This window comes from Acanthopagrus latus, chromosome 3 (assembly GCF_904848185.1).
Source record: "Acanthopagrus latus isolate v.2019 chromosome 3, fAcaLat1.1, whole genome shotgun sequence".
NCBI classification, from domain to species: Eukaryota; Metazoa; Chordata; class Actinopteri; order Spariformes; family Sparidae; genus Acanthopagrus; species Acanthopagrus latus.
The window spans coordinates 5,807,717-5,834,159 of NC_051041.1; the positions used below are offsets into that span (position 1 = coordinate 5,807,717).

At 42.9% G+C, this 26,443-nt stretch overlaps 1 protein-coding gene and 1 long non-coding RNA gene across 13 annotated transcripts in view; one reads left to right on the forward strand and one right to left on the reverse strand.

The window, feature by feature from the left end:
• Window positions 1–26,443, forward strand: part of LOC119017067 — an 84,020-nt gene that overhangs the window by 54,359 nt on the left and 3,218 nt on the right. For 2 of the 7 annotated variants that reach the window (XR_005074327.1, XR_005074329.1), the window contains 2 exons: window positions 788–917; window positions 11,603–11,807. The exons of 3 other annotated variants lie outside the window; for them this stretch is intronic. This is a non-coding gene — a long non-coding RNA (uncharacterized LOC119017067). The remainder of the gene's footprint in view (window positions 1–787; window positions 918–11,602; window positions 11,808–26,443) is intronic. 2 more of the 7 variants (XR_005074325.1, XR_005074328.1) reach the window with 1 other exon arrangement.
• hivep1 (HIVEP zinc finger 1) overlaps window positions 1–26,443 on the reverse strand; it is a 60,729-nt gene that overhangs the window by 4,041 nt on the left and 30,245 nt on the right. For 4 of the 6 annotated variants that reach the window (XM_037093473.1, XM_037093472.1, XM_037093470.1 and 1 more), the window contains exons 3-6: window positions 9,987–10,040; window positions 1,290–7,084; window positions 1,061–1,194; window positions 774–949 (exon numbers count right to left, since the gene is read on the reverse strand). In XM_037093473.1, the coding sequence (XP_036949368.1) occupies window positions 774–949; window positions 1,061–1,194; window positions 1,290–7,084; window positions 9,987–10,040 (6,159 nt within the window). Of the gene's footprint in view, window positions 1–773; window positions 950–1,060; window positions 1,195–1,289; window positions 7,085–9,986; window positions 10,041–21,013; window positions 21,321–21,528; window positions 21,650–26,443 lie in introns of those variants that run through there. The other 2 variants (XM_037093474.1, XM_037093469.1) reach the window with 2 other exon arrangements.

Here is a 26,443-nt window from a genome sequence, read left to right on the forward strand (position 1 = left end):
GCTGTGACACCAAGTACTGTTCTGCAGCACGGCGTGGGTAGGGAAGTTCGATAAAGAATGGTGAATCATACTGTCTTGGTTTAAGAGATGGTGAAACACATCTTGAAATACATAGCTACTAAAAGGAAGAAGTGAGCTGTAGCAGTAGAAGGCTACATATTAAAAATATAGGTAACACGTAATTTTACAGTTCCATACATTGAATGGCAAGTAGGTGGAAATTAGACAAAAGATCATGGAAAATTACCCCAGTAATTAAATAATAATATTCTGCTATATTCAAATTGGCAGTTTTGAAAAGGCTGGTAAAATCATTTGGGGGAACTTTTTGATACATTGTGGTTATTTGGGGTCATTTCAATATGTTGTTTAGTAATTAACATGTACGTATCATGACATTTTCCAGAAGTTACCAGAATATATTCTTTCAAATGTAGATTGTAGTGAAACAAATTGTATGTTAAAGTCTAAGATCAGATTTGTGTATATATGCATCATGATGTTCAGTATATGTGTGTATATATCCAGCAATTTAGAGCCACATACAGTGAAGGCATTTGTTTTGAAAAAAACATCTGGATCATTACATATTACATATTACATATATTTATGTAACCTCAGAATATATTTCACGTTCTTGTCTAGAAACCTTTTTATGTATCCATTTGATTTTGTATAATTGTTTATTTGTGAAAATACTTAGACTCACTGAGAACATTTAAGAAAATTAATCAACAAATCTGAGTTTGACCAATGATCTACTGAGTTCTAACCTTTTGTCTTGAAGGAGAAGTTGCAGTGGACACAGTGGTATGGCCGGACATCAGAGTGGGTGCGTATATGTTTGCGCAGCATGCTGGGCTTCTTGCACCGGATCCCACATTCCTCACAGATGTATTTACCGCGTCCACGCCCACGTACGTAAACATACTCCTCATTAGATTTGTATCTGTGGGATTACAATAGAACCATGAGAACACATGGACGCATAAACATGTATAATCAAGCAAATACGATGTCTAACTGCAATATCAAATGTTTTTATTGTTTTGAACCATACCCGCCATCGAATATTTTGACCCGTCTTGGTTCTGTTTTGGATGCCATTTCCTTCTCTGACTCAGTGCTGGTCTGAGCTTCTGGTTGCACTTTACTTCTGGTTTCAACAGATGTAGACTTCTGGGATATTGGCACCTGAAGAAAATCAAAGTGATTGATGCATTTATTGACCTGTTTCAAAAACAAGGTGGCAAAAAAGACAGAAAACTTTGCAGAAAATTAATTCATACCCTGGGCATGACATCTTTCAGCTTGCTTGAGTAAGACAAGATGTCAGATTTCTCGCTGGTTTTTATGGCCGAGGTGTAGTGTATTTTCTTGGAGCTCTGCTTGGAATCGAACAGAGACATGACAACCTTGGTGGGCAACCCAAGTGGGTTTTGGTTGTTGGGGTTGACTGTCCAGACAGCATACGCTGAAGTCTTCAGGTCAGTCTGTGGAACATGAAGAGGCTTCCTCTTCATCAAGAAACACCACGTGAAAGTGGTGGCAGTCTTCAGGCTGGGGAAAGACAGGCGATGACTGTCTTTTGTGTTAACCACAGACACTGATGTAGTCAGCTTCATCTGACCACCTTGGAAACTGGAGGGCCTAGTTGGGGATTTGGCAGGAGTCCATCTCTGTTCCTCAGCTTTCTCTTGGGGTTTCAGAGTGTTATTAGCTGGTATGGCGGTACCTTGGCTACCAGATGTAGTATTTAGGGCGGGGCTCACTTCCCCGGTAACAATGCTTGTGTCTTTTTCCAGGCCAGCACTGTCAGGTGACATAGGCTTAACATCATCAGTAGCCTCTGAGTCCTTCTCCCCATCTGCTTTAACCTGCGGCAGAGGTGGTGCTTCAGTTTCAATGGGACTGTCCACTGGTTCGGTTGTGCAAACCTGCCTAACAAGTGTTAGTTTTCTCTGTCGGGTAACCTCTGACATTTTGGAATTGAGATAATTGACTGATCTGCCATCAGTGAGACAGGCCACACCATGCTCATCCTTAGCTCGTTTTTGGTGCTTTTCCATGTAGATGTCCAAGCTGTTTGCAGGTGACAGCATTCGTTTACTTGAGGCAGTGGGCTCCTGCTGTGGGCAGAGAGTTACCGATGCCAGTTTCTGTGTGCAATGTAAGGAGCCAAGAGAAGGTGCTCTTTCCCCAGTATGGTTATGAGTGCTAACAGTTTGAGGGTGAGTCCTATCCTTCTTTACAGTTGGAACAGCTTGAGTATCACTATCTACACTGTGAGTGGATGAGAGGCTATTTTTATTGGACACAGAGGGAGCAGGGTTCATCTGCTCATGAGTGATGAGGATCTGTGGCAATGGTATAGCACCTGCTTGGGTCTGATGAAATGGGTCCCTTCGCTGTTCACCCGACAGAACAACCGTCTGTGTCTTAATGTCAGAGGCCTGTTGATTACGTTGAGCCACATATACATTTTGGAGTACATCTGATGATTTTGAAATGCTCAAAATTGGATTGGCAATAGGTATTGTTAAAACTGGCAAGGCTATCTGAGTTCCTTGTGTGCTGGAGAAAGAAAATGTTTGGCTTGCTCTTAGAGCAGGACACTGCATTTGGTATTTGGGCACAAAACATTTATTTTCTTCAGAGTTGGCTGGTTTGTTTTTTACATTCTCGCGACAAACTAAAATCTGGCTCATTGGCTGTTGCATCTTTTGGCATATTTGAACCTTTGAGGTTTGGTGCCAAGGATGTGGAAGGCCGTGGACTTGAGGCTGCTGAGTTGGGCTACCCAGATTAATGCTTTGCACCATTTGCTCGTTCTTTTGCAAGGGTGAATCTCCAGTATGCAGAATAAAAGGCTGGGCCATGGTGCGCCTGTTGGCGATGTGAATCTGCTGTGATCTATTCTGAGTTAAGGAGCTAACATTTGTGATTGGAGGTTTGTCATGAGGTATGACTTTTCGAACAGGTTGCTGACTCTCTGGGCCTATCTTTAAAGACATTTGGCGAACTAATGGCCCCCGCCTTCTTTCAATAAGTGGCACCTGGGCAACTTGTGAAATTTGTCCACTTTTTGGCTGTCCAATTGGTGAGAGAGATCTGCTGGGAGAAACATTGCCACAGTCAAAAGACTTGCTACGGTAGTCACATGATATCTCAACAGAGGGTTGAGTACAAGTGATCTGTTCAGATGCGGCACGCCTCATCATTCCGGGCACACCAAGGGTGTTGAATGCTGTTGGCAGACCTTGAGGCTCTGGAATTTTGCTGACACACTCCCCTCGAGAAGGACTCTCTGACCTAGACGGCTCATCTCTGTCAAAAGAGGCTGAGATGCTGGAACAACGAGAAAGACTGCTGTCCCTACTGAGGCTTCGCGAGAGGCTGGATTCAAAACTGGATTCACCTGAGGAGTGGTCCATTTGAGCAAGACGAATTCTTTTCTTTTTTGGTGGAAGTTTCTCTGCCGGTAACTTTGACAAACTTTCACTTCTCTGAGGCCAGCTGAACTGATCTGCAGGCTTATCTGCTGGCTCAGCAGTCTGTGTGTCATGTTCTCTGTCGGGCTCTTCTGTGACCAGAATCTCAGGGACTTGTATGTTATTTTGACGAACTAGACGAGACTGGTGGACAGGAGTAGAGTTTTCACCAACTGCTGCTACGGTGGCTTCAGTGCATTGTTCTGTCCTTTGTTGTCCATAGTCAGTACTCTTGGGTTTGGATAGTTTTTCATGGTAGCTGTCAGCTGAGACATTTGCTACTGCATCTGTTTTGAGCTTGTTGAGGGGATCCTTCTCCATACTGTCAACAGGAGAGGCCCTGTCAATGGATTCTGTCTCAAATGAATTGGGTCTACTGAGAGAGTTGGTGTGTCTAATGACTGATGTACCACTGCCTTGCCTTTGCAGTTCACCTTTAGTAGAGGTGCTGATCTGGGTTTCTCGTATTGGTGACAGTCTAGAATCTGGAGTATTAATGCCTCGTGCTATGAGCTGAATCTGAGGTAGCTTTGACTGGTTGTTTTTGGGCTGTATGTCGACTATTACATTATGCTGAGAATAAGTTCGGTTTGCCAAAGCTGTGGGTAGCTCGAAACTAACTGAACAGGGTGGAATAGTATCAGTAGGAGATTGATCATCCTCATCACCAACACTTTTCATTTTCCTTCTCTTCCGAATTGAAGTCTGTTGATCAAGTATTCCTGAGCCAGTAGTTGATCTTGGGACTAGGGGCTGCATTATGTTTACGTGAAAAACATCTTGATCAGATTCTTTGACAGTGATTGGCTTGTTTTTTGGACCATGAAGCTCAGAGCAATAGAATTTCTTGTGAGTTTCAAAATTCTCTAACTTTCTGTACCGGTTACGACAAGTTTCACACTCATACATTGTGCCTTTATTCTGCTGAGGCTTTCTGTTCCGGTCTTGGTGGTGCTCAAAAGATCTGCTTCTTTGCATTAGTTCCGCGGCGCTGCTCGGACCATGATAGCCATCATCCATGGAGCGAACAGTAGGGAGGCCATGCCCCTCACTGGTGGAAAAGTCTTCCACAGCTGCTTGTCTGACTAAGGTACGAGAATGTATTGCTGGATTTGGGGTTGATGGAGCTGATGAAAATACATCATCATTCAAAGAACTAATTTTTTCATCAAATGACTGACAAATTCGCAAAGGGTGTGGGAGGGGGGCAACGTTAAGGGGAAGAGCAGAGTGACCTGGTGTAGTAGGCATAGAGTTACTCCTCGTTATTGGCAAACAATCCATTGGTGGGTATTGTGAAGGTACAGAGAGAAGAAATACTGGCTTTGATTTATCTGTGGGGGTGAATGGGGACTTGGGGATGTCTGAGCTGGAACTTGACCTTCTTCCCATTGGTTTAAGATCAAACTGAAAAGAATCTTTAAATATGTATGATTTGGGAGAGTCTATACTCCCTCTCCGTGAGAGAGATGTCCTCCTCGGCTTTACGCTGTCCAGCTGCTTGTTGTCAACAACTGCTTCATTATCAGATATCAGCTTTGAAATACGTTCTTCCAGAGACAGTGCTTTGGCTTCTAATGGTGGACGCATCTGTCCGTCTGTGGCCCGCTGCTTTTGCTCAGCTGCTACATGCATTACTGTGGCAACCACAGGAGAGACATTGGGAAGAATATTCTTGGCAATGTCAATGTCCACTGGTGGAGTTATCTTAACAAATGGACTGGGTGGACTCATGGCCTGGTCTGCACTTTCAGAACGTGAGAAGTAGCCAGAATCTGTACTCCCCAAACTGCGAGGACTAAGCAGACACTTCACCTGCTGCTGTTGAGAATAGTCTGTTGCTTGTTGCCTCTGAAGCTGAGCATGTCCACCCAACAGCGGAGACTTACACTGATGGTCTTCGTCTTCACTCACAGTATCTAGTGAGGGATTTGTACCATCTACCTCTTTTAGAGATGACAGGACTGTGATGCTTGATCTTAGATTGGCAGTCTGGAACTCTCGTTGCCGTTGTGCAGCAGCTTGCTCAGGCGCTGTACCTGTAACTCTTGGGCTGTCTGCCCTCAGAGGGGAGACATTAACTGGATATACAACAACTTTTGGGAGTGCAGCTGTCACTTTGGGCTCATGAGCCCTCTGACCGGAAGCTGGTTTCATTGACTCAAACACAGCTGTTGAATCAGTTTCCCCATGGCTTGCTTGGGTTGTACCTACACTCTGTAAACTATTTTCAGACAAAGCTGCCACACTGCTCTGCGATGAGTCAGGGTCCAAGTCAGCAGTGCTACCTTCCTCATCACTGTCCCCACTCTCCTCCGCCTCTGAATGTGTACCGATGGCTTTGTCAGATTCTTGAGAGAGTGAGCCACCTCCAGATTCAGAGCGTGCAATGAGACCCAGTTTTATGGCATGAGCATGTGACTTCTTGTGCTTGTACAAGTTGCTCTTGGTTTTGAATGAGAAGCCACACGTAACGCAGGGGTATGGTCTTTCTCCTGTGTGAGACCTGATGTGTTTTAGCAGCACACTTGGTTTTGCACATGCTCTGCTGCAGTATTCACAAACATACTTTCCCGGCTTCTTCGGCTTTTGGTCCTTGTAAATCTGCTCAGTGCCAAAGTTCATTACCGTGGTCATCTGAACTTGGTTTCCACCAGGTGTAACTGGGACCTGGATTGTGCTGGGGACACTTGCTGAGAGGGACTGGCATGTGTGCACAACTGGTGGTTGGCTTTGTGGCAAAGTATTGGAGCCTGAGGGAACAGGTGCGTGAGTTATAGTGGATGGCCCAGTGTTGAAGCTCATATGCAAGCTAGGCTTATCTGGATTTGAAGCAACAGGCATAAACTGTGGTGGAGCAAGCGGAGAGGACTGCATGGGAGTAACCTGTGTAGATGTCTGCCCACGTCCCTGTAGTGGTGCTGCAATGCCAATGAAGTTGCCTTGTTTGTCAATATAATAAGTCTGCATGTGGGAAGGTTGAGTCTGGAGACCAACATTGACAGCTGGCATTGTTCTTAATTCACCACTAGATTGAGCAGCAAGTGTGGAAGCTGGTTTTCCAATGACCTGCAATGAGTTTTTCGCCTCAGCCAGTGTGCTGAAGTCAGGCTCCATGGCTTTAAGTAGAACATCAAGTGGAGCACTGCTGTGGTAAGGATCTCCCTCAAAGTTGGGGTCTTGGCTCTTGCCGTCCTTGGACTGAGACACTTTAGTAGTAATCAAAGAGCCCTCCTCACCATCAGTGGGCTGCAGTGATGGTGGCCGAGGAGATGATTCTTCCTGTTTCAGCCTTTCAGAGTTAGCAGAAGATGACCCCTTGTGAGGGGATGCTGCAACTGGTTGGGCATATTGTTCATCATTTTTCCCACTGGGTGATGAAGGATTGTGGGAAGGACTGTTGGAGGATGAGCAGCAAGAAGCACTCTGACCCTCAGGTGGAGCTCTGTGGAGTGCAGTTTCAGATGTTTTCAACTGTAGGGGCTTCTTGACTGGAGATTTTGGAATTTTCTCAAGCCGATTCTCTGCAACAACCTTTTTCCTCTTTAGGCCTTTTATGTTATCTGCATTTCTTCGGCTGCTTTCAGATATCCCTGAGGAGAGAGAGAGGGACAGAAAAGCTGAGTTGGTACAATAATACCATCTTTATCCAAACCTTTCCCAACACTCTGCCCTATGTGTGAGCTCAAAAAACATTCTGTTTCTTGAGGTGAATTGTTGAAATTTGTGTATTGGCTTATGTCGTAATTTGCATCTCTAGTTAAGTACAGGGACAATGGGTGCAATTTATCTCATCAATAATGAATTAACAACATTGGATTTTCAAAGCATGGTGGGTCAATTATCAATGCTAATTACTATGCCTGACACAGTCACAACTAATGCAGATGACAAAATGAGGACATAACATTACACCAAAAAAAGTGTCTAAAGTGTCAGATAAGTGTTTTAATTTCTACAGTATTCTGAATTATTATGTAGAACCATCTAATTACTCCTCCTCCCTATTGAGAAATATTCATACATTACTTCATTTTAAATATTCAGATCAGCAATTTAATACTTATCAACATACAAGAGATGTATAATAATATAGTTTGATTTTAGTGCAGTACAAATGCATAATCTTGTCCAGGGAGTACCCTGCCCTCGCCCTGAGACAAGGCTGGGATTGGCTCCAGCAGCAACACCCCGCAACCCCTTGGAAAGGGATAAGCGGCTGTGGACAATGACATGATATGACAAATGCATAATTGGTGGCCTACATAAAACTAAATCACTGGCTCAACTGCTATTTAAGTTTATCAACAACTTCTTTTGTTGAAATTGGTAAGGGGTATATTCTATCATTTCCAGACATCACTCATACTTTCATGTATTTGCTGTTTGACTAACACCACACTTCATTACATAAGTTAACGTTAATTTTTCCCTTTTCTTGCTGTTCACGTACGTAGGCTTGGCTGATTAGAGAATGTAACAAATAATTCAAAGACAGTGAACAGAAAACACCACTACAATAATAAAGCAGCAATGTTTTTAAAAGGGCGCACCCATACCATGGTGTCCCATAATTGGTTGTGTTGGCCCTACAACAGCGATTCAGTCATCGGAGTGTTTTAAGGACATGTTGCATAAGATTAGCAGTGCCCTGTCACAGTTTCCTGGCTTATGTAGGTATTTCCCAAGATGAGGTCAGGGTTCCTTCAAAGCCTCAAGCATAATTAGATTGAGGAACGCCTTGTCTTTGCACAAGTTAATCCGTTCTCCACACAAACATGTAACCAATGAGCATCTAGAGGAGCACACAACCAGTGTAACGTGAACTCAAAGCAAACCCTGTGACTTTTAACAACTCAATCTAAAACACTCCTCACAAAGAAGCACATTTGTATCAACAACCTCTGAGAGACATGGGAAAAGGATTAGTTCTTCCTTCCCACTACTGGAACAAGTCTTCAAAAGAGATTCCATGACTTCACCGCAGCTTTTCCATCAAAACAAAAAAATACACTGCATAAACAAACAGCATTTTTAAGTGTCAGTGTTCAGCTTTAACTTACGTTGTTAGAAAAAAAGCTGTTTAGGCATATTTGGATAAAATTAAAATCCATCCAATCAAGATTTAAGATTGATATTATTTTACCTTCTTCTCAATGATCACACATTTTAAATCCTTTAACTTTTTGATTACCGTATAAAGAATGTGATCTCAATGTTTAACCTTAATGATGAAGTGTGAAAGAGCTTGTAAAAGAATTAACTTCTGGGCCGTTATCCCATTAGGGATTAACCTTTGACTGGTGGGCCCTGACACCAGTACCTGCTGTACTGTGAGAGGTGGATTGAGATATTCTTATTTGTGCTTGTTTTATTTAGCGCCTCTGTCTCACCTCATTTACCGCGCATGATTCAATCAAAGCTCGCATGTCCCATAAATAAGATGGGTGCTTTTAAGGACAATGTTGTAGCAAAGCTTAAATGGAGACAATGAAGCTGCTTCGGCTCAACAAAACTGGTTTCTCTATTTGAACAAAGTACATAACAACCACTTCACAAAACAAAATGTTCTTTATGTGTGTAGAATTGGCATCATTGTAGTGTTACTGCAATGTAGTGTTCCTTATATATGAAAACACTACTCTGTTTGTATAATCAAATTTAGAAAAAGATTATTTTCTGTGAAACAAAATAGTCATTAACTTGGTGTTGCAGCATAACATTATAATTATGTCAGGTCACTGCTGAAGAACAAGAGCACATTCAGGGTGAAAGATATTAAAAACAATGTTTGTGCCAGTACTGACCTAAAACCTTGCTGCTATTAAATATTCACTCAGGAATGTAAAATTTTAATAGTGCAAATAGTTTTCCTAAAGCAGAAACATTAAGTGGGAAGGTTGCTGAAAAAATCCAGACAGGATCTGGTTTAGTAACAACTAGTAAACAATTATTTTAACTCAGTCTGCATATAAATATAAAACTCCTTAAAGGACAATTAATTATTTCATAATCCTGAATAATTCTTCTGATGCATCAATAATACAATCACACACACACACACACACCATGTAAACATTTTGCACACCAGTGACAAACATTTTGCATTCCAGTGAATTGTATTTGTTTTGTGCTTTGAATGAAAAAACTATTTCACCCAATCAGGAAATTCTGTAAAGAAATAGTGAAGCTTTATTTTATTCCTTCCTTCTATATGATCACACATTTTAAATCCTCTAATTATCTGATTACCCTATGAGGCAAGTGATTGTAATGTAAGTAGAGCTAGTAAAATAATTATCAACCAAACTGACTTTTGTAACAATTGTTACTATTGATAAGACTATTGAATGTGTTTTGTGCTGGAAAAACTATTTTAGGTTTAATCATACATTTAATTAATTCTCAACTGCCCGGTGGTGAATGAGAAAACAAACAAACTGCCATGCAAATAAAAAAGATAAAACACATATTTCCTCGTCAAATATCTCTTACCTTTCTGTGCGGCTTTGGGATCTTTAAGCTCTTTCTGTGCCTCCTCAATTTTATCTGTAAGACAAGAACAGAAACCATTTTCAGCACAGATGCACACACACGCACACATACACACTCCTGCTCCACAGTGAAGGCAGCGCAGAACGTAACTAATGATACTGGGGATGCTTCCCACACGGCTGCAGCAGGATGAAGGTCTTTCAAATGAAAAACAGATATTCTTCCATAGCTGAGCGAGTGCGCTGTTCCATTATGGAAACTATTGTAATCATGAGGGGGGCAAGCCTATGTGCACACAGTCAACGATCAAGCACACCCACTTAAAGAAAGAACACCACGGACGTGTGTGATATGCAGGTTAAGTTAAGCAAATAAGTCAATATGGTGGGTTCATTCTCATTATCACAACCTACAGATATATTTGCATATTTAAATGCTGTTTACACCCCTGAGGGGGGTCAAATTCATTCCTCTCAGGTACTCCACATGTCACAATCCAGCAGGTGAAGAACCCGTTTCTGTATGAAGCATATGGATGAGTGGGAAGTGGCGCAGGATTCGCTGTGTGTTGCTGTAATCAATATTAATTATATACACTGCTTAATGTGGCGTGAATGGCTAATACACAGTGGAATAGAGGCAGAGAGACGAGGTAAACCCTCTGTTTTCCTGCCTCTGCAGGGTCACTACCTTCGGCTGTGGGAGGAGGTTTGTTCACATACTAAATGTGTCCAAGGTGCATTAGGTTTCATTTTTGATTGAAAACAAAAAAATAATTTATCTTTTTAGTTTACACAACAACCAGTAAAACAGTGAAGTGGTTTGCAAAAATGATACAAAAACCCATGCACACTTTTTTTCCTTTTTTCATCTTTTCACTTTCTATCACACAAACATACAGAACATATCCTGAGCCGCCGGCACTCAGTTTTGTTTACTATAACGTCAGGATAGAACATGGTGATCTGTACAAAGTAGGTGTATTTGAGTCCAGCTGCCGATGAAATAATAAATGAATTCAGAAATTCTTTACTTAGGCTCTGCTGCAGAATCCTCTGTGTCTAGTCTCACTGCATTTTGCATTTTCTTCTGGTCGAAGAAACAAAGAAACTTATGGATGTATTATGGGTGGATTATGGATGAAACTAATCTGCTTCTTTGGAAAAAAAAAAAAACTTTTTTGTGTAAATTAGTAAACAAAAAAAGCAACAAGCCTCCTACATATGGATGTGTATGAAACACACATTAGCCACTGAGGAAAATGGGCGATTACTGGAGAAGCTTTGCATGTTTTTTGTCTCCCATGACCATGGAAACTGGATGGAAAAAATAAACCCACTGTGGCTTCGGTGCCCTGCACATGACATTCGAGTGCAAGACGACTCCTCAAGGACCAATGGTAACAACTTTTGCCCCAGATTGCACAAATGTTAATGGACGGTGAAAGAGGATGTTCTGTGGTTCCCAAAATCACAGTGCGATGCCGGGAATACTCAGGGGAGGGGTGGACACGAGCAGGCCACAGAGGAGGTCAGTAGATTATGTCATCATATGTGTGTGTGTTACTTTAGTCACACCCTTCTCCATCTCTCTCTCTATTCCTCTGTATATCTCAGGCACACGCCACAGATTACATAATGCGTCCCCACCCCTGCGCTGCCGTGGAGGAAAACAAAGGCACCCTGCCAGCAGAAACACAGCAACCGAGGCTCATGAGGAGAGGGCAGAGTGTTTGTTTATGTGCGTGTGTTTGACAGAGAGGTAGACAGAGAGGAGCGAGAGCTGTGTGACCATGTGAACGCCCTCGCCAACAGGAATCAGGTAGGCTGTGTTTTCCTGGCAGCGGCGCTGGCATGGTGTTCCACCAAACAGAGAGGAGCTTCCCTCAGAGTTACCGCGGTTCAACCTCGCAGCTTCCTCGAGTAAACGGCTCCGTTATTGCAAACCAATTTGAGATAATAAATGCTTATTTTAGCGGTTAGAAGATTTGAAGGTAGATGTTTGCTAGCATACGCTTCATTGTTTGCACAGCTTGATACATATGTCTTGTATTAGACCGCACTGGCAAACCGAGGCGTAAGTGATTACTGCCCAACAAAAATCTTATTAGTGGTTCTTTATGGTAGAAGCTGCTATAGATCAGATTGCATGTCTTACATAACAAACCACGAACAAGACCCCTCATACTGAATGACACCCATGAAGTCGAGCTCCGAAGCATGGAAAAGAACAGGAAACACCAGCCCAAATGAGTGGAAAGGGACGCAGCAGAGTTACCCTCAAAAAGGACAGAAAAAATATTCCATCCACAGCGCCCGAGTTATTAAGACAGCAGGGAATGATTATAGGGTTGTTCATATTTCCCTCATTATGGTTGTTGGGGTTTCTGAGGTGGCCTGGGTGATGGCTACATATTTCATCCGAGCTGTGTGCAATTGTCCTGTAACCACAGGAAAACAAAAGGAATGTACACAAATGTTGCGTGCTGTCGGTGATGAAAACCAGAGCTGATTGTGGAACATGACCACGAAATTTGAGGGCAGGGAGAAAAAAAACAGTGTGAGGGTGGTGAACACAAGAAGGCCTCGCTTAAAACAAAACTGTTTACTGTCTACTGAACACACTGCAGACAAGTTACACTGTAATTCTTTCTGCTGGAGTTAAAGCTGCTTCCAACCAATAAATGACACAAAATATCACCCACAACCTGCAAAGCACATTGATTCTCTTGCCTAAGGGGCTCAGTACACTTTAACATGAGGTAAAAGCAAGTAAGGTGTCTTTAATAATTTAGTAGAATATGAGTCAGTATGCTTAAACATGTGGTTGTGATAGTGCATCTTGATCAAATCACAAAAGAAAATCAATCCACATCTGTTACCATTTGTCTTGTTCAATCTTCCTTCCCTACTTTATCTACCTGATCTCCCTAATAACTCTCCTCAGTGCTATAAATGTGGGTGAGGACAATCAAACAGAGCAGCGGTGAAGCATCTCAAGATGTCCGACTCATGATCCCTGATCCCCGTGCAACGTGATATATAACGATACGCAGGGATCAGGCGGGGAGGGGCCGCAGTGGGCGTGTGCATGTCAATTAGGCAGGTGGGCGAGGGATTCAGTCTCCGCGCTGGTCGCTGTCATGACAACCACGAATCTTTAATGCAAACGCCTCCCCTCCCTGAATCTTCCAGCCCACTCCTCTCTCTGCGCCGTTGAGGATGAGATGTGATTATTTGTGCCCCGAGGACCGAAAGTGACGTCACCACACAGGGAAACGTGCGTGCTTTTTGAATCCCAACGCCCACCTGATGTGAATTTACAAGACATCAGTTGTGGCCAGGGGGCTGCTCAGTAGGAGGGGAGGCCCATCTCAAGTCCATTAAGGCGTCTGACAGAAGATTATCAGTCAAGACATGGCCGCAGATACAAACACATGCTAATGAGCTAGAGCACTAGATTCGCCCTTTGGAGAATGGACTTAATAGACCTGTGTGTGTAGACCTCTGCCTGTTTAATGAATAACAATATTACATTACAGCAAAGAGCCATCTTCAGCACCACTGCCTGGCACTGGATCCCCTTGAGAGCCTGCTCCGCCTGTTGGCTGACAAACAACCACCAGGCTCCACACACCCTCCTCCCCTTATTGCCAGCTTGTAACACATTCATATTTTGCTCAACAGCCTGCCCTGCTGGGCCTCAACATGCCAAATGGCGGCCATCAACAGCATAGTGGCAGCTTTTCATGGAGTCCATATGCACGGCGTTCACATGGTGCTTTGGCTTCTGCTAGCATCAAAGATATATGTTGAAGGACCACGGGGAGGATGAGTTGTTTTGCAAAAACAGCATCTGTGAGGGTTGAGGTGTAATCAGTATGCACGACACAACACCAGTATACCAGCAACAGGCCTGAACAATGCCAGTGGACCTCAGTGTGTGGGCTGATGGGCGTCCAGCAGCACTGCAGCAAACCAGTTCACAGCAAGCAACTTTATCACAACACGTTTAATGCATCAAGACGAATGGCAGCGCAAGTGTTAAAGCCGTGGAGTAAGCTCACACAAACATACAGTGAAGCTGGAGCTGCCAGGAGGATTAGGTTTGATGTTTGGACGATAGCAGGTTGATGTCTGGGTGCGCTGCCAGCTGGATGTGGACTGCACAGTGTAGCGTGTTGTGTTTGGAGAGGAGAGAGCAGAGAGAGATGCCTCAGCAGGCTGAAGATGACGAGATGGGAGTCGGCAGCTGCCCCCTTCCCTGTCACTGTGCGGGAGGGAGATGGAGATTATGTAACTCGAGCACCTCCACCAGCCTGCTGTACACGCCCGGCTGTGTGCAAACACACGCACACACTCACATCAAACACACCCTCGCACTGGCTGATGCATTCTGAGAACAGTCACTAACGAAGACGATTTCCAGTAGACGAAAACAGACACAACGCGCAGATGGAAACATTAATGTAGAGTCGATAGTCAAATTATTAATAAGAAACTATTTGATAATTCAGTCATTTCCTCCAGAACAGATTTGCTGATTTTGTTTGTCTCATAGTGAACTGAAGATGTTTCAGACATTGATCTTCCTGATGCCTGCTGGGCATTTTTCAAGGTTTTGTGAATATAAAGAGCAACAGATTAATCAATATTGACAATAATAGTTAGTTGTAGCCCCACCAATCTCACACAATAACGTGTTTTCGTGTGTTGAGGAGTACAATGTGAAAAAGTAGCACAAAGCTTTTTGTGGCTCCAGAGGAAGCTGCATGTAATCTGATAAATTGTCTCCAGTGATGTCACTCAGTGGTTAAGTGGTTATCGTTATAATAATACACATATGATTAAACCCTGTAAAAAAAAAAAAAAATCTTTTCCGCTTTGTTTCATTAATCATATTGGTTGGTTTAATGCTGGTTGCTTCCCACCATAAAATGGAAACTGGAACAGCCCCAGGTGCATTATGGGTGATATACTGTGGGTGCTATGGTTTGAAAAGGAAGAACAGAGCATGAAATAAGAAAGGCAATATCTCCGGTTCATATCTGATCATTTGATTTTAAACTGCATTAATGCAACAGTGTTACAGGAGTGCAATGAAAATCAAAATGTGGTGCCTGCATTACCCACGATGCATCTCAGCCACTGAATGACATCACTGGAGGAAGTTTATCAGATTATAAGAAGCTTCCTCTTGAGCTACAATTGGTTTTATACTACTTTTTCTTTTTCACTTTACCCTTTAAAAGGAAAACTGTACATCAGAGCTGAAGCGACCAGTTTGGAATCGGTTAGTTAATGAACATTAAGTTCATCTGCATCATTTCTGGTATGTGGATTAATTGTTGTAAAAGTTAGTTCAGTTTAGTCTTACGTAACGGCAGCTTGAATATGTTTTGGTTTTAAACTGAACTCAGACAAAACAATCTGAGGATAAAGTTCAAAGTTCAAAGTTCAAAGTTGGCTTTATTGTCAATGCTGCAATATGTGCAAGACATACAGAGAATTGAAATTCTGTTACTCTCTATCCACAATGAGTGTAAAAAAAGTAGAAGTAAAAATGAAAAAATAAAGATTTAAATATATATTTTAAATATATACAGGTGACATCACGGAATGTAAACATGTGAAACATGGATGTCTCATCAGCTGCTGGGAACCTGATGACGCGACATGAAGGATGTTTTCCAGCCCAAACAAATAATGTGTATTTTGCAGATTAATCCCGAGCTGTGTTAGAAAAGCCTGAATTTATATAATTACAGTTTTATATAACATTCATAGCCAACTGTGAAAAAAAAACCCAGCCTCACTCAGTGAAAAGATGCAATCATATGACAATAACTCTATTATTACACAAGGACGTCTCCTCCTATAATAGTCACAACAACAGCTGGGAGAAGCATGAGCTTTGCAGAATTCCCTGTCACCTTTAAGGGAAGTCTGTTGATCTTATCTCAGCTTTCTTCTTGTGGCCTGTGGAGGAGACGCAGCATTTTCTGCAGCCCTCAGCAGCTGACCCATGCAATAAGTGGCCATAAGGGTTACTGACAGCATCTGACACATTCTTCATCTTCACGGACACACCCGTACAAAGAGGCCTTGAGGGAGATGCATCCGTCCAAAAGCAGAGACGAGACCGAGAGCGCTGCCACAGGAAGTACGATGCGCACTCCCTTAGTAATCATGGACAGACGATGATGCAGAGCAGAGGAATCCCCCGACATACCAGAGTGTCCCATTACCCCGCAGTCTATCATCATCAGCTGGCTAAGAGGGAGCGCAGAGTGACTTCCCTCTCCCTCTCCTCCCTCACATTAGGTGGACTGGGAGCTGGAGTGGCTCGCTGTATCAGATCTAATCAACACAGAAGGACGGAGAGATGAAAGATGGAGATGGAAGCAGAGGAGAAGGTGTAGAGTTACTGATGGAGCTAGATTTGCTGTCAGCTCAAATGTGCTCAAGGAAATGAAGGAATTCAGGACATTTTTCAGGAATTTTGATTTTCCATCTGTTCGAGTTTGAGATATTGAGATTTCGTGACAACAACACATCTCTAACCTGGTGACAGTAACTACAACAAACAATGGTAACAATATTTCATTTGTTAATGAAGAGATATGTAGCACAGCAACAGTAGCTAGTGTAACCTGTTCACATCAAGCCCTTTTGAAAGACGTGGACGCGTCACAACCTCCGCGTGATGAATCGTATCATTGTCATAATTTGATCTAATAGGTCCAGTAAAATTTGAACAGATTTCTTGTTGAGCTATCAGTGCAAAAAAAATGTGTGTATTTCAGCAATACATCAATATCAGAATATTTATGCTCCTAATATTGTTATCGGCATTGGTCCCAAAAAATTGAGCATTAGTTGACTTAGTTGATAGCGGTATGATGTGAAGTTATCAAAGTTGTGTTCCCAGTAGAATAGTGGTTACAGACTTCATGACAGCGGTTAATCATACTTTCCCCAAAGCGATGACCCTGTGATGTTTGTGTTGACGTGACTCCTCCGGGCCAGTGACCCTCTGATGGTTTACAGGACAATAACGCTCAGCCTGTCTAACTTTCTGCCAACACTTTAAGAATGACCCCTCCTATGAATTCCTGACTTGCTCTAACCCCGACAGCTCCCCTCCTCTCCCATCCTGATAAGTTCTAATCGATACATTGATTTCTGAATCTAGAACTGTTTAGTTCCTACACTGTCTCAATTTAATTGCTATGTCTTCCGGGGAAACACCAGATAATACGTCGGAGTGAGAAACGAAATCTGCAAAGTAGCTAGCCACTCTTTTGTTTACTATTAGTAGTGTTGCTAACTCAAGATGGAGTGTGATTACTCATCGCAGTTCGCTGCACATTCTGTTTAACAATGAAGACAACAACTCCAGTACAACAGCTAATTGAGAAACCCCCCTAATGGTAGAAGTTACATCCTGTGCATTTAAATGGTGTGACCACATGTAGGTTTCATTCTACTGACATTTTAATAAAGGAAACGTGAGAGAAAACGTCCAATATTTGCCGGTTTCAGTCTCTAAAATGTGAAGTTTTTATGTCGTCCATTTTGGGGCTCAAAAATGTCCCGCCACATTTAAAGACGACACGATGGCAAGTTGTGATGGAGTTTCTGGGGCTGCTACTAACTTTTAAAGTTACAAAAATAATGAGCGCCCGTCACAGTTTCAAATTCCAAGGTGATGCCTTGAAATGCCTTTATTTCTTTTCTTTTTGTTTTCCTTTGCTTCTGTCCAAATCTTATGAAAAATCTCAAGACCTCTCAAACTGAATTTGTGACCCAGGGTGATGATTAACTAAGACAGAGAGAGAGATGAATCAGTAATGAAAATAAGTGCTATCTGCTGATTCTATTCTTACTTCTCTTGGAAGCTCGTGATTTTTTTTACTACGTCACCAACCGGGCTTCACACCTTCCACAATTTGTGACTGCGAGGGAAGGAAATCATTATTTAGTGTTTCTTGGCTCCGCTGCTCTGGATTGTGTTTGCAGTCTGACTGTTTTTTTGTCTATTTTGGTGCAAGGCAGATTTTCGGGGAGGAAGGTTAAATGTGTTTGTGTTCTGAAAATGATTTTGGAGGGTAATATTCACACTCACGTTCAACTCCGCCCGCACCATTAATCCCCCTACACACATACACAAACACACACACACACACGCTTTTCTACCCACCCGGTAGGTTTCTCGTTATATCAATTTTTCACAAGGGTGCCCACGCAGTCCCAATAATCAGTGGCCTCCAGTCTGCTGCTTCTTCCACCTACAGTTTCCTGCGGGGGCAGCAGTACTGTACAGATACAGCACCAAACCACTGTCTTTGTCTGTGTGTGTGTGTGTGTGTGTGTGTGTGTGTGTGTGTGTGTGTGTGTGTGTGTGTGTACGCAGGAGGGAGTGTGATCAATATTTCATTTGCTCACTGGGTGTTTGCAGCCTCGTCACGAATTATTACGAGGAATGAGTAGGAACTTCACCTCTAAACACATTCTCTAATTGGTGTTCTTATAAAAAAACAACAACAGGTAATTCAGACATGTAATAACATTGCATGTATTGTTCGTCTTGTGTTTGTTGCTCTGTGTACAAGATCAACATCTCTCCCCCTTTACAGCTATACATTATTAAAAGCTGCGTGCCCGGAGCTCTAGTTAATGCTGTATTATTATTATTTTTTTTTTTTACTCATACCTGCCCCAGCTCCAGCGTTGCTATTCAACATGCAGTTTAATGCTGCACATAAACATTCTCCCCCAGTGGAGGGTAAACAGCTCGCCTGCTGCCTCCCTCCCTCCCTCCTTCCCTCCCTCCACCTTGATGCTTAGCAGTCAGCAGCTGATCTCCAGGCTGCAGGGAGAGCAGGACCAGTCTGAGTGCTTTGTTTTAGATTCCTCCTGCTTCACTTGCATCATTTTAAAATGCTTCAGTCCCTTGAAAATATCAATATTCGACACAATACTGAGGATATTCTTTCATTTCTTTTATCCATCAGAGAGAATGATGACATCTGCAATCAATTAGTGGACAGTCCTCGCTCGCTCTACCCATCCCGTCTACTGTCAATCACACATGTTTGCATAAAGAGATGTTCTCTGGTGATACATCGCTCCTGCAAAGTGTTTTACACGTTGTTGTCACACAACAATACCAATAAAAACAAGCTTCCACCACATGCGGCTCACCTGCTGTTACGACAGAATCGCAGGTGATAAATATTGAAATGTGAGATGCAACTTTATAAAATGTGATGCTGATGAAGACCGCAAATAACATTGATGGGTAAACATGATATTTCCCTCTGAAATGAAGTAGTGAAGTCAAAGTGTAAAGTAGAGATAAATTAAATACTTCTTCTGCTGATGCTCACACGTGAGAAACTGGAACTTCAACATTCACTCCATTATCAAAGTCATTGCCACTTATGTTTCAACTTATCGTTTCAGCTCTGGCACAGAGCTGCTTCTCTTAAAAAAGCCTTGAACTGAACTCTTTCAGCTTTTCCCTTTTAATTTCAGTCGGTGTTTGAGCCTAAACGTTTATGAACAGACGTGAAACAGTCACTGCGATTCAGCGGCGGCCCCTCCACTGTACACAAACACCCACTTCTTTCTTTGCGGAGTTTAAAAAAAAGTGGAAGTAAAACAAGCTGCACGTCAAACTTGATTCAGTCAGCGTCTTGAGTTCCCCCCTGGGCCGCGAGGGCTGTGACACATAACTAACCGAGCTCAGCGACTGATGGCCAGTCTGTCGTCAGACGACGCCACGACGGGCCTCGTGGGACAGGAAGCACATTTGATTCGTTGCAGAGCAAAAACTAATTTTAGGACACATACAGTAAGCTCTTTGCGTCAGTGAAGGAGGAAGAAGAAGAAGGTGGAGGGAGGGAGGGGGTCATACGCAGTTTAGACCTATATTGAGTAATCACGTGAATTACAGCTGAAATCTGCTTTTAATAGAAATTTAATTTAATCTAAATTTCTGTGAGGAGTAATTCTTTGAATTAAAAAAAAAAAATCAAATTCTGTGGTTTCAGCTTCTTAAATGCAAACCTCTCTGTTCTTTCGTTTTATATGATAGTAAACAGAAATAATCTGTTTATTTTCACAGTTACAGTGAATATTGATGTTTCTTTATTCTTAGGACTCGGATATCAGAAGAAACTTGCTCACCATTTATTGTAAAGTTTAGTTTCTTGAGAGTTGTTTATTTGTCTGGAATTAGGATTAATACATAAATAAGAAATAACAAAAATGAATATATCTACAATTTCTACAATGTGCTGAGGAAGACCGTGTACTATGATCAAAAGCTCCTGTAAAGCCACTTCATGGACCTTGTGCTGAGATTGTTTTGACAGCCAGCAGTCAGTTAGCTTAGCATATAAAGACTGGAAATGGAGGGAAATATCCAGCAGAGTGTCTGAAGGTTACTAAATCTAAGATCTCCAAGGTCATTTAATCATCATATACAACATTGGGTTGCATAATGAAATAGTTCATGAAAAAGTTCATGCTACATAAATGAAATAAATGACATACGAATACACGTCAACACGTTTATATTTTGGGCAAAATAACGGTGGTGATGACGTGATAGCATTCAGTGTTTTAAACACCTCTCCTTGTCACGCTGTTGTTGTAACTGGACTAAATAACTAACAAGAAATAGTCAAACACATCACCCATAGAATGACAACAAACAATTTGTATGACACTCACAGTAGAGCGCATACCTCTGCCAAGGCCCATCTCGCATTATAAAGAAAGTGAGAAAGGATTTCTGGAACTGTCTCTTTATGCAGCACTGCTGACAAACCAAACCAGCAACAACAACAACCGGACACAGGTGAAAACACAACTTCCTAGGCAGCAGTAAATACTCGGCCCACTGGTTCCCATTATTCTATGCATTTCAAAGATACAACATTTATTTAAGAGACTTTTGCCAGACACACAACCGGTAGAGCAATAAAAACCTCATCACAAATTAAACGCAGGACTTACACATCAGTCAGTTTCTATTGAGCAGCCGTGGATTCCCGCAGGGCCTGTCGGATCAAAACTGAAAGCAGCGGTGCCTCAGTTGAAGGAGCAGTACTTAACAACAGTGAAAGAAGGAAGGAACACTTTCTTTCTTTCTTTCTTTCTTTCTTTCTTTCTCTTGGTCCCTGAGGCTCGGCCGTCCCTCTGCCCACTTGTTGTTGGTTGCCGTGGAGCAACGGTTGAGTGACAGCACGCTGACTGCTTCCTGTCTGTGTCGTTCACTCTGACGAGAGCTGCCACGCTCAGTTTGACGACAGAGGAGATGTTGCTGTAGAAGTCGGTAGAAAAGCACCACCAAAAAAAAAAAAAAACAAACTGCAGCTGTTACACACATCTGACCTCAACCTCACCACTGACTTACTCAAACCCCTCTCAGCGCAGGGCAAACAGTCACTTTATCACTCTGAATAATGCAGCATACATCTCTGGGTACTTCCGAGTGTTTCACAACGGTCTATAGGACAAAATGTTCTTACCAGCTGTTGTTTCATGGCACAAACATGCAGAGGCTCCTTTTGTTCGCAAACAAAAGGCAACTGGAGAAAGAACAACAAGTGCACACATACTCCTGTGTCAACACAAGCAGTCACAAGTCTGTGTTTCCGCCCTATCAGCTGGGGCCGTGCGGCGGGGCGTGGCCAGCGGTTTCCTCAGAATAATGTGACGAGGAGGGGAATTCCTGTAAGGCCCAGGAAGAGAGAGGGGGGGTGGGGAGGGAGGTAAAGGGGAGGAGGAGGGCCTGCCCAAACAGAGCAGGCCGGGTGACGTCACTTAAACCGGCTTTGGCACCCTCCAGGGGATCCTTCTCTCGCTCTCCCTCCCTCCCTCTGTTTGTGTCGGAGGGGGAGGAATTTAGTGCGCCCTGCCAACTGCTGGTTGCCCAACAGCTCTCTCACCGGGTGAGGACGACTCACAGACGCTTACTAATTTTTATTACATCCAACTTTCGTCCTACGGCTTCTCTTTCTGTTCCTTTTCAACAATGATTTTACAACTTTACCGCTTTACAGTTTCAGTTTGTTTTCAGTGTGCTTCACATGACCGAGTCTTCTGAAAGTGTCTGTTTGTTCGGGATTAAAATGTCTCTTAGATCTTGTTTAAAATCTATAGTTTTAGCATGTGGTTATGTGTTCAGACACGTAACACATTTGAAGATGTACAAAGATACTCTGAAGTACGACTGAAACCAAATATATTCCCAGATTCACGCTTGTGTTTATTAATATAGTTTAAGAATTCAGAGGTTTTGGTCACTGGACACAAAACGTCTCTGACTCCAGTGAGAAATAAGTTCTTGGTGTTTTGACCTCGTAGGCTTCCACATCAAACTTCATTTTGTTGTAGAGCAAAAAACAACCAGGACAATAAATTAGTGACAAGTGCCTGACCAAATTATCAGTGACTGATATGAAATCTTTGTTTTTTTTAAGGATAACACAGAAAAAAAGATGCTTTGACTGATGTATAATTAGAATTTAGAATTATTAATTAGCGCCAAAACTAATAAAGGATTAATCAAAAAAGTAACAGGTAGATTTACGTTTAATAAAATAAATGTGATTTGTGTTTTCTACCACAAGTGGCCTCCAAGTTAATTTATATCATTAAAAAAACAACATATAACATATTTTTGTCGCCGCCTCAGACCGAATGAATTTCCTTGTTTGGATAAAAAGGTTCTGTTTTTTAATTTACTGTAGGCAAATAAATACGTGTTAAGAGTTAAAAACTGAAAACCACTGCTGTTCTCTATCTTAACAGAGGAAATCCATGGTAAACTGAGACACCCAGCAGCAATATTGTTTTTCTTTTAAACTGCAAGAAAAAAAAAAAAAGACATTCAAGGCTGTGTGTGGGCGTTAAACCAAGAGTCTGGAAGTGGCCGTGAAAACTGCAGGATCCAGTGAGGATTTTTAAAGTCAACATTCGATTGTGCCGCTCAGTCGTAGCTCGGAGTGGCAGAGAGAGCCCGGCTGGTAAACAGTGAGTGAGTGACAGAGATGTTGACAGTGATGGGCTGAGATAAAGCTGCAGGCTCTCAGTCACATTCAGCCTGCAGCAGGTCACTGTGGGGGGGTTCACTGTGACCGGCGTTGATCTTTAAAGGAGGGGAACACCTCGCTCAGGGCAGACGGGCCGACAACTGACAAGCGCTCAGTCTGCTGCGTTGCATGAACATGACTAGCCGGGCGTTAAATGACAAAAGTATCTTCCCCCCCGGAGTGACAGACGCCTGTACGTTTCACCTCTCTGTACTGTGAACAAAGAGGAAGCTCCCTCCGCTTTATTTTTGGATCGGTCCGTTATGGGGAATTCTGAGGGTTTTACAGTTTGGCCTCAAAAGAGGTTCCGAAAATGAAGACAAATATTTACCCAGGCCAGAGACAACAAACGGTGTGACCGAGCACTTTTTGCAGTGTCATTGCCGGGGTACAGAAGATAAATAGTTGACAGGCAGAAAGTCCAGGATCAACATCGCGCTCTGTAATTAGGGCCGGCCAGAGCAGCAGCGCAAAGTTGGTGTTGGCGGGTCGAGCGCAAAAATAAACACTGACTCACATAAACGGCTCAGAGCAGAACCTCTACTGTCCTTAAAAATGACAGAGACCGGGACCACTCTGCAAACACTGCCCTGTGTACGAGTGTGTGTTAGCCGTGGAGGACACACCGCCTCATCCCTGTGGGAACATCTGAGTTAATGACAGCTGAGCTGGTGATAATGCAACAGAGCCTGAATGAACTAATCCAGCTAGTAACCTCTAATACCCTGCCCTCAGTGTGTGTCGGGTGTCCATTAGGTTAAAGATGTCTACAAACACACACATAATCGGGCTAACGTACACACACAACCTTGCAGTCATTCAGCCTGAAAATAGTCATGAATTGAACCGACTTTGTTGCCAAAAAATTTCGATCCTCTCTCTGAATACAACCAGACGCCCACGCTGACCTCTTCATACTCTGAATACCAAACTGAAACCAATCCAAAACCACGTGGGGAGGGCCGATGAATAACAAGGCTCAATTGCAGCGCTGGATGCCCCTTTTTTTCTCTCTCTCTCTCTATTCAGGAAGCTGCCATCATAACCTTCCTTTCACTCCACTTCATCTCAACACTTTAATGCATACAGTCGTGATCAGAAGTGCATTCAGCTGCACACAAAGGCCACATTCAGATGAGGTTTGTTCGTTTGAATTGAGCTGATTTTTTTGGCCAACAGCTGAAACCAGCACAGTCCCAGTACATTTACTCAAGTACGGATTTGAGGCACTTTCACTTGGGTGTTTCCATTTTATGCTATTTTAAACCTCAAATCCACAGCATTACTAGTTTCTATATCAATTTTAAATCCAATGACCACAGGGACTTTATTATAATGTAGTGTTTTTACAAAGTATTGTGCTTTTACCTCAGTAAAGGATCTGAATACTGCTTCCACTACCGCAACAGTCCAACCCTTGAGAACCATCTTTGGTGAAATTGTTAAATATTCCAGTGAAGCCTGTACACGACCACTTACCATCAGAGACAGATTTATAACTCAGAGCAGCGCTGACGTAACCGCAAGTCCAATTGCAGGAATCTAGCACAATTCTGGCCAATAAGTTTCATCCGGTTGACAGATGTTGCTCCCGTATCTCCGAATCTAATCACAGCGCCATCCTCACTGCAGGAGGAGAGACTATTACAGCCGCCGAGCCTTCTAGGAAAACAGACAACTTTTAATTAGATCTGGAGCTTATGAGGCAGAGTACAGTGAGAAGCAGTGAGTGAAACATAAGGCGGTGAGCTTAAACAGGAAATAAGCATCTAAAAGGTCGCTGATTGTGTTTACAAAACAGCCGTGAGATCCTGCTCAAGCTCGTCTTCTGTATCTTGAATGACTCGGACTTATTCTCTGCTGTGTGGATTCCAACACAAGGCTCCTCTCAGCCATCACACTCTCTCCATCCGCTGCCTCCCACTGCTCACCCCTCGGGGGGGAGATGGTAATGAGGGCTGGTGTGATCATTGTAAGTGCATGTAAAAGTGTCGTACATGGAAACAGGTGAAACACGTTAGCAGCATGGAATCCATCATGATTTAATTTAAACAATCCTCTTGTCTTTGTTACAGAATGAAAACGCAATTATTATTTCAGCTGATCCCAGTTTAGAGCTGAAATAATGACGGGATCAGTCCAACAGCAGCTGTACAGAGCTCTGTTACAGTGTTTCTGCCTCACTGTGTGTCTTTACAGTGTGTTGTTAGTGCATTGTTACAGATAATTGTTACATTGTGTTGCTGCCTTACAGTGTGCTTTGATAGTGTGTTGTTCCAGTGTGTTGTTTCAACATGTCTTGTTATTACAGTGGGATGTTACAGTGTGGTGACACCGAGTGTTTTCAGTTTGTTCCTGCCTTGCAGTGGTATGTGTGTTGTTACAGTGCATTTTACAGTGTGTTGTGCTGTTACAGTGTCCCGTCACAGTGTGTTGTTACCGTGCATTATTTAAGTGTGGCCTTACAGTGTGCTGTCACAGTGTGTTGTTACAGTGTTGTTGCCGTGTGGTGTTACAATGTTGTTGCCATGTGGTGGTACAGTGTGTTGTTGCAGTGTGTTGTTACAGTGTGTTGTTGCAGTGTGTTGTTACACTGTGTTGTTACAGTGTGTTGTGACAGTGTTGTTGCAGTCTGTTGTTACAGTGCGCTGTTACAGTGCGCTGTTGCAGAGTGTTGTTACAGTGTGTTGTTGCAGTGCGTTGTTACACTGTGCTGTTACAGTGTGTTGTTCCAGTCTGTTGTTACAGTGTGCTGTTACAGTGTGTTGTTACAGTGTGTTGTTGCAGTCTGTTGTTACAGTATGCTGTTACAGTGTGTTGTTGCAGTGTGTTGTTACAGTGTGTTGTTGCAGTGTGTTGTTACAGTGTGTTGTTGCAGTGTGTTGTTACACTGTGTTGTTACAGTGCGCTGTTACAGTGTGTTGTTCCAGTCTGTTGTTACAGTGTGTTGTTACAGTGTGTTGTTACAGTCTGTTGTTACAGTGTGTTGTTGCAGTCTGTTGTTACAGTGCACTGTTACAGTGTGCTGTTACAGTGTGTTGTTGCAGTCTGTTGTTACAGTGTGCTGTCAGCTGGCCCACAGAGACCAGTAACCGGCTCAGTAGACTCCCGCAGGGCTTTCCTGCAGCTGCTCTGAGGCTCTCTCTGGTTTCTCTTTCTGTGGATGCCGCCAGACAACCATCTGCCTTTATAGCTCAATGAGCACATACACGCTCTGACATATACTGTACATGGCTGGTGCTGCATGTAAACACAGAGGGACATGTTTTCGACAGCGGCCACAACAGACTGCCATGTGTATGTCAACCAGTGAAGCGTTAGCACCAGTGGCAGAAATGAACCATTTAAA